Below are 20,496 nucleotides of genomic sequence, written 5' to 3' on the forward strand. Positions count from 1 at the left end.
AATCCTATGTTCAAAACTAAGCTGTGAAAATATCATTTCAAAAGGTGGTCCCAATTTTGAGGTATTGACCCATTTCACCTGACGTCATCATCAGAAAAATCTGGAATACACCATACTGGTGGGCAATTTCACTGTGGGTTTTCATATATAACTCTATGCTGTGCGTTATGCAGTGAAGTGCGCATTGTAGGCGACGCTGCCTTAATACACGTAAACCTAACTTGCCCACCAACATGGTGAGCGTGGCATCAGTCGCCGCGTGTGACGCGCGTGCAAGGGGTCAATTGCCCAAAAGTCCAGAGCGAACATGTCCACGGATTAATAATCCCTAATAGGAATGCACAATCTGAAAAGCGTGTAACGCTTCTGAGATTCTGAAATTTTGGGGCATACAAATTGATTTCATTTTACGTAACGGCATTTCTTCAAGGTGAAATGTTTCTCAAAATGCTTTATGTTACCGAGTGCTGCTTTAGGCTTCTAACCAAAAGGTTTTATATTGCTGTTAATTTTCAAAGTGATTACCAAACAAAATACGCTCCCTTTAAATGACTTAAATGGCATTGATGTATGACCCTCTGACAGCAGCACATTTCATATTAATCAGGTATTGTTCCTTCAAGTTTCAAAGTAAAATTGCTGATGACTAAACTTTGCTTCAGTTCTTTATTTTTAATAGGTGTTAAATTTGCATCGGGGATAAAGAATATTAATTTTTGTTTTACCCATATACACCGATGTGTGTTAGCACTGAATACTCAGTACTTTCCCGAGTCCTGTGAAAAAAATCACAGACATGTTACTCGGGTGGGATTCGAACCCATGACCCTTGCAACTCCAGAGCAGTGTCTTACCAACTAAACCACCGAGATTGCCCAGTAGCTAGAGGCAGTTCGAATCCTATGTTTTAGCAGCGGGTACTGCAAACGATTTAATAGATGTTAAATATGCCTGTAATTTTTTTTCACAGAGCTCGGGAAAGTACCGAGTATACAGTGCTAACACACATCAGTGTATATGGATAAAACCCAAATGAATATTCTTTATTTTTGTTTCATTTCATTGCTGTATGTATAGTATTAAATTTGTTCATCTGTACAAAAATACAAGGAAGTTATTTGTTAAGTTGTCTGTAGGAATCTTATTCAATGTTGTTAATTCTTTGATTTTAAAAGCAATGAAAAACAGTATTTCTTTGCATTTACATTTCAGTTTATCAAATTAAACATGTTTTGAATATATTATTCGATTGTTATACAATTTTAATTAACGATTTACTGACAATGGCGCAATTTGTGGGTATAACTAATTATAAAGATGTAACTTATGTTTTGAAGATTAATTCTTTATTCAGTTTATTTTCGTATTAACTCAAATCAATGTAAAACGTCAGAAAAATAAAGAAATGTGTAGATAAACTCAAGAAAAGTCTTGATGAGACGAAGAAGTACTGTTTCTGTGGCCTTTGAATTGTGTATGTATGCGTAGACCAGGGTTCTCCCTTAATAATAATAGTGGCTTCTTATATAGCGCGTGTATCTGTCACTCAGTGACGCTCAAGACGCTTGAACATAACAGTATTTTTCTGCAAGGTGTCTTGGACTATGTTTGAGTTATGAGACCTACTCCTTTTACATAGCACCATTTAACAGTTTACAAGGTGCTGTGGTGCAATATGCTGCCAATCAAACCGGGAACACTGGGGCGGACCCCTTTTCGATAAGTGCACTGGGTTCTTTTACGTGCATTACACAACACACGTGACCAATGGCTTTAGGTCCCATCCAAAGGACGAAGCATCATAGTTAAGTGTCTTGCTTAAGGACACAGGTGTTTCGACCGGGACTCGAACCCACACGCTGCTGATCAGAAAAAGCCAGAGTTTGAATCGGGTGCTCTTAACCGCTAGGCCATGACACTCCACAACAGTGGTCCGCTGACCAAAATGCCAGTTGGATCCCTTGAGGAGCAGTCAAGTGGTCCAGAGTTGACACTCTGTGTTAAAAAGCATCCAATTTAATATAATATAAAATATGGACATGTGAAAAAGCTAGGGGACCAGCAAAGTTATAAGCTTACCGGTCCTGCTGGCTAGTGACTGATAAAGTTAAGGTCAAACCCTGTTAGGCTTATACGCTTATGTCATCCAGCTGCTATCGTTGAGGTAAAGAAACAAAACGATAAGCATGAAGCCCAGGATTGACCGCAAAACAACCTCCTTTTGAAGGCGCACTAATACAACCCTGTTATGTGCATAATGGCATTTAAGGGACCCTTTAAGTCTGTATCTTCTTCGACCACAAGTGGATTTCACAAAGCTTCGTATGAAGATGGTCATGGTGGAAAAACTCCGCTGTATAAACAAATGTTTTGCCTGAATGCCATACTTTTTGAGAAAGGCCAAAAAATAGTTAATGACGCTTTGACCCTTGAAGGCTAAAAAAGAGAAAATGCATAAAAAAATTACTTTTGATCCATTATGAGACCAAAACTGAAAACCAAATGTTTTTATTTTTGTTTCAACAATTATTTTTTATGACTCCATTGACATTGATCTTAAACTTTCACAAGAGTGTTTTTTCGTAAGTTGGTTCACATGAAGTGCATATACTGGCTTTGACACCAATGTTGTCCACATGCTTAAAGAGTATCATTGATTGACAAATAAAATGATTATGTCTGATAAACAATAAGTGGTACAAAAGTCCCAGACTTATATGAACATTATTGTTTATGCGCGACCATAAAGAAGTCTTGAACCCAATCACAACAGTCAACTCCCAAGTAACTAATAATGTCACCGAATTACGCTGTAGTACTTTGACATTTGAATGACACAGTTTAGTAAAACCACCTGTGTATCTAACATTAGTCATCAGCCAACTCCTGAAGTAACATGAACATGCTGAATCAATGGCAGGATGACTTCATACACATGTATTCACCCTGGGGCAGCCTAACTGACAAAAATCAATCAACGCAGATTTTTGTTTTCCCCCTCCACTATCAAAGGACCAATGGTATTCTGTGACTGTTGCAACTTAGTTTGAACTCATTCACACCAGGGTTTAATTTCATAAGGCAGGTAAGCACAACAAAATTACTAAACAGAAAAAGGTTGTCAGCCAAAATTACATAAAGTTTACATTGGTGTGACTGGTGCCTTACTCAACTTTTGCTTAGCAGATAAAATTGGTTAGGAATATCTTCTGCTCAACAGTTTTTTCATGGCTCTGCTTACTGTGGAATTCTGTACTTACATCCTGTAGAGTTAAGTGCTTACAGGGTTTGGTAAGCACAGAGTTCTGCGGTAAGCAGAGCCATGATGTTGGACCCAGTTTAGAGACAAATAACGAGTGGCATGTTCCATATAATTAGTGAGGGTTAGGTAGGAAGTTTGTTTATCTAACTCTCAAATAACCACAGCATTCAAGTTGACTTATTCCTCAGTAAAACATGTTTAGTGAAGGTCCATCCCCAGCCTCAACAACTTCCAGTGTATCAACAACCTTATTTTCACATAAAACAGAACTGCTTCCTTGGTTTTTTTTCTCTTTAAACTTGCCAAGATTATTTTTCCGGTATCCTGCTTATTTTTGCCAAGCAGATCTATGAAATTGGGCCCTAGACACTTCCAAAGCCAAATAATATTTGTTAAATCCTCATTATTAACAACTCATCTAAAAAACAGAGTCTTTAAGGTCCCAATTTCTTAGTAAAAACAGTGCACAAGCCCCAAGGTACCCCAACGAAAACAATTGGATACACATAGGAAAAACATGGCCCCTGGAAAGCACTGTCCTTCTTCCCAGCTTACCCCTAAAGAGAAAGTCTGAGAAAATCCATCTAAAGATTGATTGCTCAAGAGCTTTCTTTGTTATATCCTGTTTTCATAGAATAACGTATTCATGTGCAAAACCCCCAAAGCAGGGAAACGGATATTCCTCTATGGAACCAGACAAAGCGAGAAAGACATCACAATGACATCACATGTTCCTGCACCATATGTAACTTACAAATTGTGTGCAATTAGGATCCTGTGAAAGCAAGAAACCGCATGCATTTTGATTGATTAGCCTCAAGTCAAGGCACAAGTCCTACCCAAGTCTACCTAGCGTTCCAACAAAGTAGTTATTTTCAGTTTGCTTGATGCACTAGGTATCATCCATACCATGACAAAAGGCTAACTTTATCGATGGCAGTTTAACCAAATCCAGTGAAACCTTTCATTTCAAAATTTCACTTGGAATATAGGAATGTTTAATACTAAACATACTAAATCGCTATTCTGTCTGCCTGTAATGTTCTAGATATTTATCCAATAACAAATTTGTTTCTACTTTCCTTTTTTTCAATACAATTAAAGGCAGTGGACACTATTGGTAATTACTCAAAATAATTATTAGCATAAAACCTTACTTGGTGACGAGTAATGGGGAGAGGTTTATGGTATACAACATTGTGAGAAACGGCTCCCTCTGAAGTGACATAGTTTTCGAGAAAGAAGTAATTTTCCACGAATTTGATTTCGAGACCTCAATTTTAGAATTTGAGGTCTCAAAATCAACCATTGCACACAACTTCGTGTGACAAGGGTGTGTTTTCCCGTTATTATCTCGCAACTTCGACGACCAATTGAGCTCAAATGTTCACAGGTTTGTTATCATATGCATATGTTGACATACACCAAGTGAGAAGACTGGTCTTTGACAACTACCATTAGTGTCCAGTGTCTTTAAATAACAGAATAAAGGGAAAACATACTTGATTTGTGTTTTTACAATAAATTTATTATCTTCATAGGACAGGTACAATCATATTAAAACGTAGTTAGTCATAACCGCCCATGTATGAACATGAACATGGTACAGAAAACTAGATTTATAATCAGCCAATGTCCTTTACAATCAGAATACAGTGAGTGTATACACATAGCAGCAGCCATTTTGTATTCTTGATGACCACAGCTGTCAAACTGCTCTCATCTGGGCCCAATGTCATAAAGCTGTTAAGCAGAAAATACTACTTGACAAATTTCGTTGCTCAGCAAAACATGACTTGGGCACCTGTTGGGCAACAATGTAAACTTTATGGAATTTTGGCTGGAAACCAGTTTCTGTAAAGCAATATTTTTCAGTGCTTAGCAAGTTATTGTGCTTGCAGGCTTTATGAAATTAGGCCCATTACATGATACAAGAAACAGTATTTGCAGAGATGCATTATGTTTTACTGCAAACAGAGGAAATGGCAAGCACATCAAACTTTGCACTGCATTTGTAAGTTTTCTGAAGAAGAGGAAATGAGTTGGGCCTAATTCCATAGAGCTGCTTAAGCCAAAAAAAAGTAGACAACAAAATGTTGCTTCCCAGAGAAAGTTACCAGTCAAAATACAATGTCACATGTATACTCTGTGACTGGCAATTTTAGGTTTATATCACACTCTTGTTTCGACTTCAAAGACTCAATTTGCTTGAAGATAATTCTGAAAGTCAGTATTTCTATTGTTTGTACTCTACTCTACTCTTGAATCTCGATGTAAATTGGCTTTTATACATAATCTACATGACCAATGTTTTATACTTTTCAAATAAAATAATAAAACCTTTACCAACATAACAAAGTTTTAGAAGTTCAGTTGAGAATAACAGTTGTGCTAACTTGAGCCCAACCATTTGCTTAAACATAAGCAAAAGGAGTTTGGGATGAGAAAGCTCCTTCACTATAGATTTGTATTGTTGATTCCATCACTCATTTACTAGCAACTGCCTGCAAGTAAAGCAAATGCAAAGCAAATTTGGGTGACGCAACAATCGGTACGCACTCCATTTCCCTTTGTGACGCAGAAAAACTCGCTTCGCTCGAGGCATTCGCAGGAAGTACGAACCAGGCTTTAGAATGTCTTTCATCAACGCGTAACCGGTAAGGAGCCCAATGCAATTAACAATCTGCAGTCAGCATTAGTCTAGTGAATTATAGATGGTTGTCAGGGTCTTAGGAAAAACTAAACTCAGTTTCTTTGAAGTGATGAGATATTTTTCAAAAGTTCCGTCACTCAAGTTAAATTAATACTCTCTTTACAGCAGATAGATAATAATGTGCAGTTTTATAAAGGTTGATTAGGGGTCAATGCTGTACATGTGTAGGATTCGTCATCAGACGCTCTCCTCCCCAAGATGTGTTAACTGCAAAAATGAGAAGAATGAAACAATATTAGGATTTGAAAATGCAAATGCATCAAAGAATTCTCAAACCAATGGTTGGTTTTTATAACCACAACTTATGGTATAATTACCGCATAAATTTGAATATGCAAATTCATCGAAGAATTCTAGAACTATTGGTTGGTTTCATGATGGTGTCTCATGGCCGAGAGGTCAAGAGCAACTCAAGTCGTGTTTCTGATCAGCAGAGTGTGGGTTCGAGACCCCTTCTTGACGCTTGCGTTAGGAAACTTAACCATCATTGCTTCGTCCTTCAGATGGGATGTAACGCTGGATGTCCCATGTGTTGTTGTGTAATGCATTTACAAGAACCAAGTTATTTGTGTCGCTAAGAGAAGGGGTTTGCCCCAGTGTTTCTGGCAGTGGCTGCTGAATGCTCCGCAGCACCTTGTAAACCCTTATAAGGTGTTACACAAGTGGGTCTCACAGTTCAAAAACTTTTTAAAAACCTGTCTAGAAATAAATAATGATAAGCGCTTTGAGACACCCGTAGTAAAGACTTGTTTTTATTATAATTAGTAGTAGGAAACTAAAGGAAACTACTGCAGAATAATATATGTTACCTGTTTCAAGAATTGGTCAGCATTGAATAATTCACTGCATCCGTACGTAATTCTCTTGCCGGACCCAGCTGTACTGGATTTACTCTGCCAAGAGAAAACAGTCAAGATATTTTTTATGGAGAGCGAATAATGGTGACTGATATTGACTCATCAAAATTGGGACCAGTTGTGAACACGGTAACACCATTGCATGTTGGTGGTTCACTGATCAGCAGAGTGTGGGTTTGAGTCCCAGTCTTGACACTTGTATCCTCAACCAAAACATTAAACCATTATTGCTGCGTTGTTTGGATGGGACAAAAAGCTGTACATCCTGTGTGTTGTGTTATGCACATAAAGTAAACCCAGTTCATTTGTCATCAAGAGAAACACTTATCTGTGTTTCTAGCGTGGTTGGGAGCAGATTGCGCCAGATCACCTTGTAAACCATCCTAACTGTTAAATTCATTGCAATCAAGTGACAAACCTCAGGGAATAAAAAACATAACTACCTTGACATAGTCATTGAGATTCTGGTATTCGATGTAATTGCCGCCACCAACGACAAACACAATGGCGTCTTGGAATGGCATCTTGTTCCTAGGGATGGCAGAACTGGAAAACAATAAGGAAAAGTAGTTATTATCAATCAGAGCTGATAATGGGTTCTTCTACTAGCTCCAGCACATTTTATTGAAAATAAAATACAAAAATGTGTTTTAAAGCACATTTTTGCAAGAGAAATAAAATCCGACTCTGACTTAAATTGATCAAAGATGGCAACATTTCAAGTGACGGTATTTTTCACCATTAAATTTCTATCAGACTGGATTTTTTAATAGCGATTGTTAAAGTTGTTGTGGCCAAGCAGTCAAGTGAATTGGATTCAAGTTCTGGTGGCTCAGTCATCAGGATGTGGGTTCGAATCTCAGCCATGACACTTGTGTCCTTGAGCAACTATAATTGCTTCTCTTCACACAGTGTCACACGGTAGTACATGGGCACCAGTGAGGGCAGAGATGGTTCTTGTGGTTATATAGTTGACACTACTCGGGCCAAACTCGGCTCGAGACGTTGTGACCATGGGTTTGTCCAATGTTAGAAATTTGTTTCAGTGGTTACAGATGCGGGGGCAGTTGTTGTTGCCTCACGACCCGAGCTGGCAGGCTCTGAGTGCTTTGGTGTTACAAGTTTATCATCAGTTTCACTTACACTTGGTTGAGTTATCTTGGTACCCTACATTTTTGGCAGCACATGCTGTATACTCCCCAGGGAGATGAAATGGTTTAGGGAATGAATTAAATGGCCCTGTGACCAGGGATAATAAAGTTGGAGCACCATGCGTGTTATAATGGGCGACAGATTTGAGCACATTATTAAGAAGCCACTATGATCATTATTATTATTATTATTATTTTAAAATTGATGTTCAGATAATAAAGTAAACAATACCTGTCAGTAACTCTCAGCAGTTTGGGATCAAAGTAGCGATAATCGTCCGTTTCCTAATCAGCATCAGATAAAAGAGAGTAATGTAAGTTTTATATGAAGAAACTATAAATAAATAGTAAACTTGCAGGTATAAGCATGTGTAAATCTCTTGTGTAAATCTCTTGTGTAAATCTTTTGTGTTGGCTCTAAAAAGAGCAGGTGTGGTCTCGACATTTCAATCAGTTTACTCTACTTGTCTTCAAGAGAATTCTGGACAACAGGTGGTGGTGGTGGTGGTGGAGCTTAAGTAGGGCTATGGGGATACACATTTGGGCGGGTATGATCCAAGTCTGTTCTTGACCGGTGTTCTTGAACGCTTCACATGTTTTTATACTTACATGCTTCATGAAATTAGGCCCTATTCTGCAGGACAATTGATCCCCCAGTTAGGTAACTAGTAAAGGTTTAATAATCCAAGCTATCAGGTTAACCTTACCTGGTTGCTTTTGACTTCCATCAAAGCGTCCACGATTCTGGTTGCTGGTAAATTCTGCAGGAAGTACACATGAATAAAAAACAATACAATTTTCATTTTCTTTTTTGTTTTTCAAGTTGTTTTACACGCACAAATTGACATGTCTTCTGTAAAGCGATGTCTAATTGTATTCAACTATCGAAGTGATAAATGAAATTTAAAAAAAAAAGCTCTTGACTTACATGTTTCTTGACAACAAAGTTTTTGACTCCTTCCATAACAAACTGTGAGCCAGTACTCATTAGTTTAGAGAACATACTGATGGTCTTAGTACCTCCTCCTCCGTACTGACTAGGTGCTGTTGTCATCTTAGTGTAGTGTCTGCATCAAAACAATGGACAAGTTTGAAATATCAGCGACTCAAAATATCAATGACTCAAGACTTAGTTTTCTTAAAATCTCACTTTCCTTAAAAAAATATTTCTACATATAGAAAACAGAACTAACAAGCAATCCTGACTTCACATTGCTTCTGTAAAACACCAATGTGGACAGTGCTACTGCTTAAAATTTGGCTTTAGTGGTGCAAGAATACATCAACAAGTGAATCTTATTGTAATGTTTATTACTATATTTTTTAAAGGCAGTGGACACTATTGGTAATTACTCAAAATAATTATTAGCATAAAACCTTTCTTGATTACGAGTAATGGGGAGAGGTTGGTGGAATAAAACATTGTGAGAAACGGCTACCTCTGAAGTAATGTAGTTTTTGAGAAAAAAGTAATTTTCCACGAATTTGATTTTGAGACCTCAGATTTATAATTTGAGGTCTCAAAATCAAGCATCTGAAAGCACACAACTTCGTGTGACAAGGGTTTTTTCATTATTATCTTGCAACTTCGACGACCAATTGATTCAAATTTTCACAGGTTTGTTATTTTATGCATATGTTGAGACACACCAAGTGAGAAGACTGGTCTTTGACAATTACCAATTAGTGTCCAGTGTTTTTAAGTGCCACAGCTTGTATTCCTGGTAGCTTATACAATGAAAACTATAACATGTTACAGGATTTTCTATATTCACACCATGCACATTAAATCGCTCTATTGCAGCGGAGGCCATTCCTTTCAGTAAATCAATTTAGCTGAGAAAAAAATAACGATATCGAATGCTGTCTTTGACATTGCTGCCTAATAAGAATATAACTGTGTTTACAAACAGTGAATTTACAGAGGAGCATTTAATAACACTGTCTGCCTCCTGAGGCCTGGGTCCGATTTCACCAAACTGATCAAGCATGCAAATTTGCCGAGCACAAACAATTGTGTGCAGTTACTGACCGATTCTTTGTTACAACATTTAACATTGCATATAAAATTTGGCCGCCTCGTCACAAGCTACAATTGGAAGCTACTTACTTCCATCTCTTGACGTAGCGTAGCGGAGCTAAATTACATCCTGCAGACTCCAAGGCAACTGAATATTGGTCGAACTCCGCCTGGAAAAAAAACAAATAAAGAGAAGATACAGAAACGTGACTCTTTGCCCCAGGGTTCATGTGTGGGTAGATACGTTCCTCTGAGGGTGAGTGCAGGGTTTGCATCCAAGATCAAACTTCGTGTGAAACATTACCAGCGGCCCGAGTTGAAGCTCAAATTTTACTGCCCTTCTGGCAATGTCTCTGTTTAATGGGTAGCTTTGTGAGATTTGTTTTGTAAGCAATCAATACTTAGCAGTCTTATGGGAAGTGTATACACATGAGCAAACAAAATAGTCTGGTTTACCATTGAATTATGCATCATTGTTATTCTTGTATTTGGAAGATGACACTGTTAAAGAGGACCTCCAAGGTATCATGATTAAACAAAGTAAAAAACTTTTATGTTCCTGTTTGGTCAAATACCTTGAGTGCCTTATTGTAGATGCATGTGCTATATAAGACTCCTGTATTATTATTTACTTGGTTGCATGGTTCTCCGCAAGATTTTTCAAAACTGAGGGGTATTTTGGACCCAAATTTGTTGATGTTTGGCAGAAGCATGCTGAATTGAAACAAGGTCCTCGGAATGTTTTTTCTACTTTGTGTTTATCTTGGTTTTAACAGTCCTACTGTGCACTCTGGGAGCATTCTATATGGTTTTCTATTGACTTTTTTTTTCCTAAATAAGAAATACAATTTTTACAAATTATAATCAATTTTTGTTATGGGTTTTTGCTCGTATCAGCACACAATGCGTGTATCAGCCCGATATGCTAGCTTGTGCATGAGGAGAACCTTGTATTGATTCTCGTTTTATTATTTACAAACCAAGGATGATAAACCCACTTACATCACTCATGGTGGGCGTACAGATGAAGAAGATGACAAACAGTCTCATCTTGTCCTCTGGTGATCCTGCATCCGGGTCCGTTATAACATCCATCAGGGATTTATCCAGAGATTGTTTACTCATCAGTTTCTCTTCCAACTCAAAGTAGACGTCCAGTTTACGTGCCTGGGCCGTACAAGGAGAAATAAGGGATGAAAGTCATTGCTAAGAAATAGGTCTGAAACTAGGATCCACATTTTAGGAGTTTTTTTTTAATGGTGGTCTTGCAACATTTGTATAACCCTAAAAGATTTCAAGAAGCTTTTGGGAATAGCATTTTCAGCACTAAAGAGGTTTCATCCCATTTTGGTTGTATTATACAGCTAACAGTTGCAGCTGACAGTTGTATGGTTTGACAAAGTAGGGAGACTTCCAACATAGGGCTAGATAGATAGCTCAGTTGGTAGAGTGCTGGCACATTAATCCGGAGGTTGTTAGTTCAAATCCCACTCTAGTCATCTTTTCTTTGTTCAACCCAAATCATTTAGAATTTATAAAGCCAGGTTCCCTTATGGTTTATTATTTGATAACTTAAAAGTAGTTGCATGTTTTGTTTTAAAATGATGCTTTGTGGGTGATGTGTTGTTATACCTTGATTTGGTCTAAGAGTGCAGTAGCCACGTTGGTATGCATGTCAATGGTTTTCTTCTTCTGAAGTAGCTCTGGTAACGAACTAAGAACAAAAACAACAAGAAAGTGAACAATTAAATAAATAAACAATTAAATAAAAAGTGGTCGCCTCCAAGTTGCCGGTAAATTTCCGGAAGACAAAGATGACACAGAAATGCTTACAAAGAACTGCAGATATTGCTGATTGACATTGCGATCTCAATCTTACTCAGCCATCTCAGATAACCTTCAAACCTGTACCTCTACTTTTGGGTGTCTTAAGCTCATTGATACTTTTCTTTTCTCCATATTGACCCATTTCAACTGACGTCATCAGCAGAAAAATCTTGAATGCGCCATACTGGTGGGCAATTTCACTGCGCGGTTTTTATATATAACTCTATGCTGCGCGTTATGCAGTAAAGTGAGCATTTTAGGCGACGCGGCGTTAATACACGTAAACCTAACTGCCCACCAACATGGTGAGCGTGGCATTGGTTGCCGCGTGTGATACGCATGCAAGGGGTCAATAGAATCAATCTTGTATTGACTTTGACTTACCTAACAGCTGATGTGAGTTTAGCCGTCGTGTCAGATAACATACTGATAGCGCCCTCATCTTCTCCTTCAAGGCCCTAGGGTTAAGAAGAAACAAACAGTCTTTTCAACACACTGTAGTTAATTAATCTATTTACCCCATAAACAACCCCATGTCTTAATTTTTTTTTAAACAGAAACATGAGCTTTCTGGGGCGAGTGTTCAAACTGATGAAAAGTGGATATTCTGGAGTGTGACAAAAGATACATGACCACTCTAACTAAAAGGAACACTAACAGATAACAAATAAGAAGAACACTCTCCAAGATTTGTAGACAAGGTGGGTCTTTAGTACTAAACTGTGGGCCATACTGTTGACATTATTTGAAGACAAGATGGACTTACCATGGCTGCTTTGAGTTTCTTGACTTCATCTTCAGATGCTCTGTAAGTTTCTAACTCGCTCTGTACCGCCTCTGCTACCTCTGGGAAGGGACTGAAGAATATTTTTAAATAAAAAACAACATTGTTAAAGTCATCTCTGCTTGCATGGATTCAGTCTTGCATTGTTTCACACACTTATTAAATACAAAAAGGATCTTTTAAAGGAACACGTTGCCTTGGATCGGTCGAGTTGGTCTTTGAAAAGCGTTTGTAACCGTTTTTTATAAAATGCATATGGGTAGAAAGATGTTGTAAAAGTAGAATACAATGATCCACACAAACATACCTCGAAATTGCGTGGTTTTCCTTTTACCTTGTCGACTAACACGTCGGCCATTTATGGGGGTCAAAATTTTGACTCCCATAAATGGCCGACCATGTTAGTTCGCACAGTAGAAGGAAAACCACGCAATTTCGAGGCAAACTTGTGTGGATCATTGTATTCTACTTTTAAAACATCTTTCCAACCATATGCGTTTTATAAAAAAACGGTTACAAACGCTTTTGTTTTGACCAACTCGTCCGATCCAAGGCAACGTGTTCCTTTAACCATTATTGTGGTCCGATGATGAGAATTCCTCAAGTGTTGTTTATCACTTTTTCTTTGTTTGCTGTTTTGGGGCATGACATCATCTATAATAAACAAAGTAAATACAAAGTAAAAAGCTATGAACTATGAGCTTCTTCACCACACCCCAACAATGATTAAAGTTGACATGTTGATCCTGTTACTCACTTTCCTTTCTGCGATGACCAGAATCTATCTTGACATGATAAGTCGTACGACTTGGTTTTCTTCTTGGGTCGTGACCCCGTGGTGGAGTGACCTACATCTACGGTCTCCTCGATCACGACTCGGTTCAGCTGCAGATCCTATTGTAAAGGTGACAAAGAGGGGAGGAATTTAATCTTCATCATTTATATCATTAGGAGGTGGGTTCGAATCCTGGTCATGACACTTGTGTCATTGCACAAGACACTTAACTATAATTGCTTCTTTTCTCCAAGGAGTAATTGGGTACCTGTGAGGGCAGAGATGGTTCTTGGGATTTGAGTTAGCTTTGTGCACTACAAACTTGACAGCACAGGCTGTATACCAAGGGAGCTGAGATGGGTTGGAAGCCATTCAATTGTTTACTCATGTGTAAATGTAACTAAGTGAAAATAGTTCATTTCAAGAGGTGGTGGCATTTTTGAAATTTTTTAGAGGTTATGTCCTTTGGGGAAGAATAATTCAGAATTATAATACACAATATGAGAAGACCTGGATAGAGACATACCAGAACATCATGTGCCAAAGCTTGGTAGGTCCAGGTGTGATGAAGTGGAGTTGCTAGATCCAAGTTTCGATCAAGAATCACTAACAATGGTCGCTGGAAACTGTGGATAGAAGTAACATAACAACATTTGCTTTAAAGGCAGTAGACACTATTGGTAATTACTCAAAATAATTATTGGCATAAAACCTTTCTTGGTGGCGAGTAATGGGGAGAGGTTGATGGTATAAAACATTGTGAGAAACGGCTCCCTCTGAAGTGCCATAGTTTTCGAGAAAGAAGTAATTTTCCATGAATTTGATTTTGAGACCTCAGATTTAGAACTTGAGGTCTCTAAATCAACCATCTAAAGGCACACAACTTCGTTTGACAAGTGTTATTTTTCTTTCATTATCTCGCAACCTCGATGACCGATTGAGCTCAAATTTTCACAGGTTTGTTGTTTTATGCATATGTTGATATACACCAACTGTGAAGGCTATTCTTTGACAATTACCAATAGTGTCCACTGCCTTTAAAACTATCTTGACAATTATATTCCCTGTATGTTTGTTGGCATTCCGAGGTAATATCACTGATGTCACAGTGGTCTAGCGGTTAGACTGCATAACTTACAATCACAAGTCTGTGGGTTCGAATCCTAACAAGCTAAGCTGATTTCACAATGACTAGACTAGATTATGTATTGTAGTCTACAGTTACTGAATCACAATTTCCTTATTTGTGCAAGGGGAGACTTTCTGGGACGATAGGTGGCAGCAGACTTACTGGGTAAAGCTATTGTTCTCAGAATTATGCGCATGCTCAGAACTACGTAAACAATGGAAATTTACCCGGTAAGTCTGCTGCCACCTATCGTCCCAGAAAGTCTCCCCTTGCACAAATAAGGAAATTGTGATTCAGTAACTGTAGACTACAATACATAATCTAGTCTAGTCATTGTGAAATCAGCTTAGCTTAGCGTTGGAAAGTCTCCCAGTAATATTCATAGACGTTAAACCGATATTTGTATTCAGATAGTTTGGCTGTTGCCAGCTTGGAGTTTACATCCCTTTGTGGAAGTCTGTTGAGTTCCCTTTATTGGAAGATCTTCTAAACAAACAGACAAACAGTATGAAGAATGCTCAGGAATTCACCTGAATTGTCCTGACTGCATGGAGTCCGTTGTGAAGAGGCTGTTTCGAGAATCTCGCAGGTTCTCCCGAAGTTTTTTGTCAAGTTTCTGATTTAAAAACAAACAACAAAGAAACTCTTAAACAATTTTCAAAAAACAGCTTTACAAAAACATCAGCAAAAACAAAAGTTTAGAGTTAAGAAGAATTTTGCCTGCATCATAAAAATACAGAGCTTTTTAAATCAAAAATCAAAACCAATATAAACAAATCCTACCACTTCAATTGTTTCAAGTGGTTGGTTTTACATCGTTGTGAAGAAAAAGTTCTTAAATCAATTTCCAAGATGAGTAAAACAAAATCTTACCTCAGCCACCATCTCGGCCGCATTTCCCTTTGGACATCTGATAATCGGCACAGTGCCCAGAGTGACACAAACAGAGAAGAGACTTGATGTAATGGTGTCCATAATGGCTTCCATCTCTGTGTCCTTTACACAGGCATTATTCATACCTAAAGAAAATCAACAGAACAAACTTGACTTCTCCTTATTTTTAAGAGTTTTGAGAGAATTTGCCTTTTCCAGGTTTGCACTGTGCAACAAGAACTGGTATTCAATCTACAGTATTGAAAATAAGTTTGTGTACACAAGAACATAATTTGTAAAAATAAATTAATTTGTATTTTCACTTAGTTCTTTGGGGATATATTTGTGATTTGTCGGAATACAGGAGATTAGGAGGCGAAAGTAGTTTGCCAGAGCAGTTCAGGTCAATTGGGTGACATTTTAACATTCACACTTCTAGAGTTTAGTTCCACATTAGTTTTGGAGTTGTGGAACCAAATGAAGTTGTGCATTCCAATGTTGCAGTTGTGAATACCTTCAAAAACAAAGTTATTATGTTTTCCCCTTTAGTAATCTTGTTGGTATCTCTAACAAAGCAGTTGCATCATTTGATAATCTATCAAAATATATGGTAATTTTTTTCATTCCTCAGTTTTCACTAATCTATCATCCCAGTGATTTGAGGGATACTCACTGTAGTATGAGATGGCATCTCTGTTCTGATGTCTGACTGTGAAGAAGAAATCTTCCATAGAGATGAAGTTGACGTACTGATCAAAAACCTGGACATTGTACATGAAGACTTTGTTACACGTGATTCAATAAATAACAGCACAAACACATCAAACAACATCCTGGATATAATCTGGGAAGATTTGGGAGTGTTTGAGTTAAGGGAGTGAATAAATTACTCAGATGTCTAATACTAATAAAAAGATTCTGGAATGTTTCTTTTAAGAATTACAATTTAAAAAAGGTAGGAGGCTGTGACTTCAGCAGCTATTGTCACAAATTTATATTTGTATGACTCTGTTGAATACTTACTTTAGATATCTGTGATACATTATTAGCTTGTAGTGCAGCACCGGCCAAGTCTTCCAGAAGCTGCCTCGAGATGGCCGAGATGAAATTCAGATAATAAGATTCATACAACTGGCTCTGACAATCCTGGAAATGAAATTGACAAATCAAATAAGCATGCATGTACATGAAGTCACTCAGTCAAACTAGATGGATTGCAAGAGGAGTGGACCAAAAAGGGGAGTCCAATCAGTCCGGTAGCTGATAAGATTCTGAAAGCTATAATTTTCTGGTGCGAAAACTTTTAGTCAGGCCTCTAATTTTACACTGGACTGAGGCCCAAAGCCAGTGATTGTATCACTGGGCCAGTAAACTTATGAAAGGACAATGTGTTTCTCATTTGAATATTAAATATATTTGACAAAATGAAGTGGTGTTCAAATGTTGACTTTTGAAGGTGAGTAAACTCTGAACTCCCGACAAGTATCAAACTGTAGGCTTTCTTACAAACAAGACATTCACACATAAATCTTTAAATGAATAAATAAATCAGTCCCCTGAAATGAAAGTAACATACCCTGCATATCCGTTGAACGTTCTCTTCGGTTGGAAGAACAAAATATACAGCTGGAACATCAGGAATGGGGTCACGATCTGAATGGAGTAGTCTGAAAATAACACAAATGCATCAGTAAATGGTTTCAATGTTTGTTTTTAGAATCTTGAACTGTATTTGTTTTTCCTGGTTGAGTCAGTTGGTTGTTCAGAGCTACTTGGCATGAAATTTGCCCCAAAAATACTTACATTAAAATTTACATTATAAAAAAGCACTAATCTGACTGCACCAAAATCTACTGAATACAGTGTACATCACAAGCCAAACAAACCTTGTTTGCCATTTAACCAAGCATTTCTTATCTTATTGGGTGTTAATATGACTAACTGTTTTCAGTGAAAAACCTCTATTTTCCAAAATCTCTAATTGCTTCTATACATGAACGAACATGCATTCATTGAAGCATCATTTTGAGCCCACAGGAAAATTAAAAAAAAACTTTCCCTAACAATTTATCAGAGATTGGCTGATGATAAATAGACTTTCACTGGCCTCACAGAAGTTCAAGGTCTGCTTTTTCATGATGTCCAAACTTACAAATGCAAAGTGACACCCATATCTCTGAGTTCTCTGACGGACAGAATTGGAGAAATAATGTCCTGTCCAAAGCGATCGTATACCAGTATCTTCCATACTGGTTCGTTAAGGCTGCTCTTTGTTATCGGTGCATTCAGGTTCAGCATACGCTTCAATGAAGCTGTGGACAAAACAAATGTATATACAAATTTAAATGTTTATGGGATGGTTAACAAAAACTAGTTGAAAATTTGTGGCCCTCCTTCCTCCACGACGGTCGTGAGGATGGAAGGGTTACCGGATGGGCGATTTTCTATTGACCCCATTTTCCCTTACTCTGACGCCACACACAGATAGCTACTCTCTGTTTACTGGTCGATTGTTTTGGGAGTAACACTGAATGTAAATAGGCTTATGGAGTTACTCCTATGACAATGTCATAATTGTGATTGTCGGTAGGGAGTCCGGCAAAATTTGCCTTTTTTCACAAAACGTCAACAAGTTTTATACCATTGGAAAGAGGACGGCAAGAGCAAACCAATAGTGTTTATTTTATTTCAATAGCTTGTATAATGAAGAAGCTATGCTCATTTTAAACACGGCAGAGGGCGTTTTGAGTCTGTCAATTTCTTACTGATTAAAAGAGTGTGGAAACTGCTCCTGATTTATTCATTAGAGCATATCAGACATAACAAATTTGACAAAATTGATCTCGGTATTCACATCAATGGGAAAATAGGTGATAATTGTGTCTTGTTTACATATTTTTTAGCGTAATTACATGTTTTAAAAAGGTAAACAAATTAAAATACATGAACTTGAAGCGTGAATATATCTCCTTTTTTTTCCATTTCAGGTACCTCAAGTCTTGAAGATTCAAGCAAGTCAGTTTCTAAGACATAAAGCTGCACAATTAACCGCTACCTTGGCCTTTGAAAACTGCACTTTATGCCAATAAACAATTGCTAATATTAGAAATTTGTGTGGTAATTTTTTTTGTAAACATAGTTACCAAGTGTTTTATTAAAAATAGTATCAATTCATTAGAGTAATTTTGTTTACTTCTCTGTTTATTATGACTCAAGTTTTTAAGCCCTTTTTCATTTTGAAAGTTAAAATAAACATTGCTAAATAATGTTTACAAATTCCGCACGAAAAACTTATTATTATTATAATTTTGTTTTCTTTTTTTCCTTTCTATCTTATTAAACAAATAGTAACAAAAGTCAAGATTAAAACGAATCCTCATTTAAAACATGTATGTAACCTCAAACAATGGAATTAAGATTTAAAAAAAGGCCATCAGAACGTAATTTTTTTTTAACCTTTCCGATTCTGAATTATTGAAACCAATAAATCCCGGGGCGCGGACACTGCCGGCCATTGTTTCTTAGCCGGTCTGGTTTTTGTGCATCAGCGAATTGCGCAATCTGTCAAAGACTGGTGTCCACACTCACGCGACAACGCTTGCTGATAAGCCGTTTTTAAGTCAGGGGACACGACAACTGAAATGGCAATTTGCGCAGACACGGTGTGTCGGATAGTCTTGGTGGGATTCGGAAATCAGAGAAACAGTGCGCCCTCTACGTTCATTCGTTACAAGCGTGTACAGTTTTTGCCGTGCGTGCATAGATCGAACGTTGGCTGTGTGACCGCGCAACACCAATGGTCTTGGAACCAAGGCTATGTGTGTGAGTGCGCAGAGTGCCGCGCTGTGTTCAACCATTGACCCGATTTTGAGGATTTTTTTAAAGAACCTTCTCTATAAATTTGCTTTGCGATTGTTTGCGATAGTTAATAAAACAAAAAAAAGTGCATAGACACCCAGTTCAGAGTATAATCTTTCAAATAGAGTTCTGTCAAAGAACTGTAATGACCTATAAGTATGATATTTTGACGCATTTTCAGGAGAAAAATCGTCATAATATGTCCGTATTTCATGTGTTCGAAAAACTGGGCAGAAATTCCATTTTTATTTACGTGAGTTGTTTCAAAATAGTACCGTTGGAAAGCTGACAAAATTCTACATCATGTACTTTGGTTTCTCACATTATCTCGAAAGAAAGAGCACCCTCTAGTATTCTTGAAAATATACTTCTTGTGGCAGTCGACAAAATGGACGTTCAGAAATTTAGACGCGTCAATATCTGGTCCCAAAAACGCAAAAGTAAACTTAATTTTTCACAATTTTACTGCAGCTTTTCCCAAGATATTTTGTTTTCTATGGATTCTGTTATCTTTATTCTTCTGGAAAACTGAATCCTTGTTTGATTTGGACAAGGTTAACGTTATCAATTGGCGAGTTATTCACAGCTACTTTTCACACACAAACAGATACGTTTTACAAAACTGCCATTTTGACAGACTCGCTATTGTCGGTAATGAAAAGGTGATCCAATTCCATTTACTGGTGTATTTTTTTTTTAATTGTTGTCAAATTAAGTTCTAGGGAGGTGGTAACTAAACTACTGACTGCCTCTAGACCCCCTAACTGGGGCGCTGTTTTTTCCAGAAATGTTGACATCAGCGGAGGTCGCGACCGCAGATGTCAAACTCAAATAATTCGAAAAAATCGGACATCGGACTCGGCGAGGGAGAGTACACATCGCCGGCGCCCAAGTTACTGGTAATTTGCCTTGAGTGTCTCTAGATATAGCAATATAGAGCATGTCAAGTATAATACTAAATACTTAAATATCTTTAAAATAATGTTTAAGGTTCATAAGCAAAAAGGAATTTGGAATAAAATGATTTACCAATCTGTTTGTCACGGATGGTGCTACTGGCAGCCGCCATGTTGATTTTTTTTTTACAGTCTGTTGTCTGGAGACGTGATTTGCCATCAATAAAATAACGCATTCTTTGCTCTATATTATAGCACCAGACTCAACCTTAAAATGTTATAGCGCCCTCATCAGCCACGTAGCGTTCTGTTCTATTTATAGAAACGTTTATCACCAAACCTACTGGTTCG

General features: G+C 37.6%; 1 protein-coding gene across 1 annotated transcript; it reads right to left on the reverse strand.

Annotated features, from left to right (window-relative positions):
- Positions 1-4,764: 4,764 nt before the first annotated feature.
- Positions 4,765-20,325, reverse strand: LOC139936269 (sec1 family domain-containing protein 1-like). Its single transcript, XM_071931094.1, has 20 exons — positions 20,279-20,325; positions 17,544-17,703; positions 16,968-17,058; positions 16,415-16,537; positions 16,065-16,152; positions 15,392-15,537; positions 15,049-15,134; positions 13,916-14,015; positions 13,372-13,508; positions 12,597-12,687; positions 12,215-12,288; positions 11,636-11,717; positions 11,006-11,170; positions 10,094-10,173; positions 8,912-9,050; positions 8,691-8,744; positions 8,216-8,268; positions 7,276-7,378; positions 6,785-6,868; positions 4,765-6,182 (listed from the first exon to the last, which is right to left on the reverse strand). Exons 1-20 carry the CDS (start codon positions 20,316-20,318, stop codon positions 6,153-6,155), a joined length of 1,926 nt encoding a protein of 641 aa, XP_071787195.1. The 5' UTR covers positions 20,319-20,325; the 3' UTR covers positions 4,765-6,152.
- Between the last annotated feature and the right edge of the window lie 171 nt (positions 20,326-20,496).

This window comes from Asterias amurensis, chromosome 1 (genome assembly GCF_032118995.1).
Source record: "Asterias amurensis chromosome 1, ASM3211899v1".
NCBI lineage: Eukaryota > Metazoa > Echinodermata > Asteroidea > Forcipulatida > Asteriidae > Asterias > Asterias amurensis.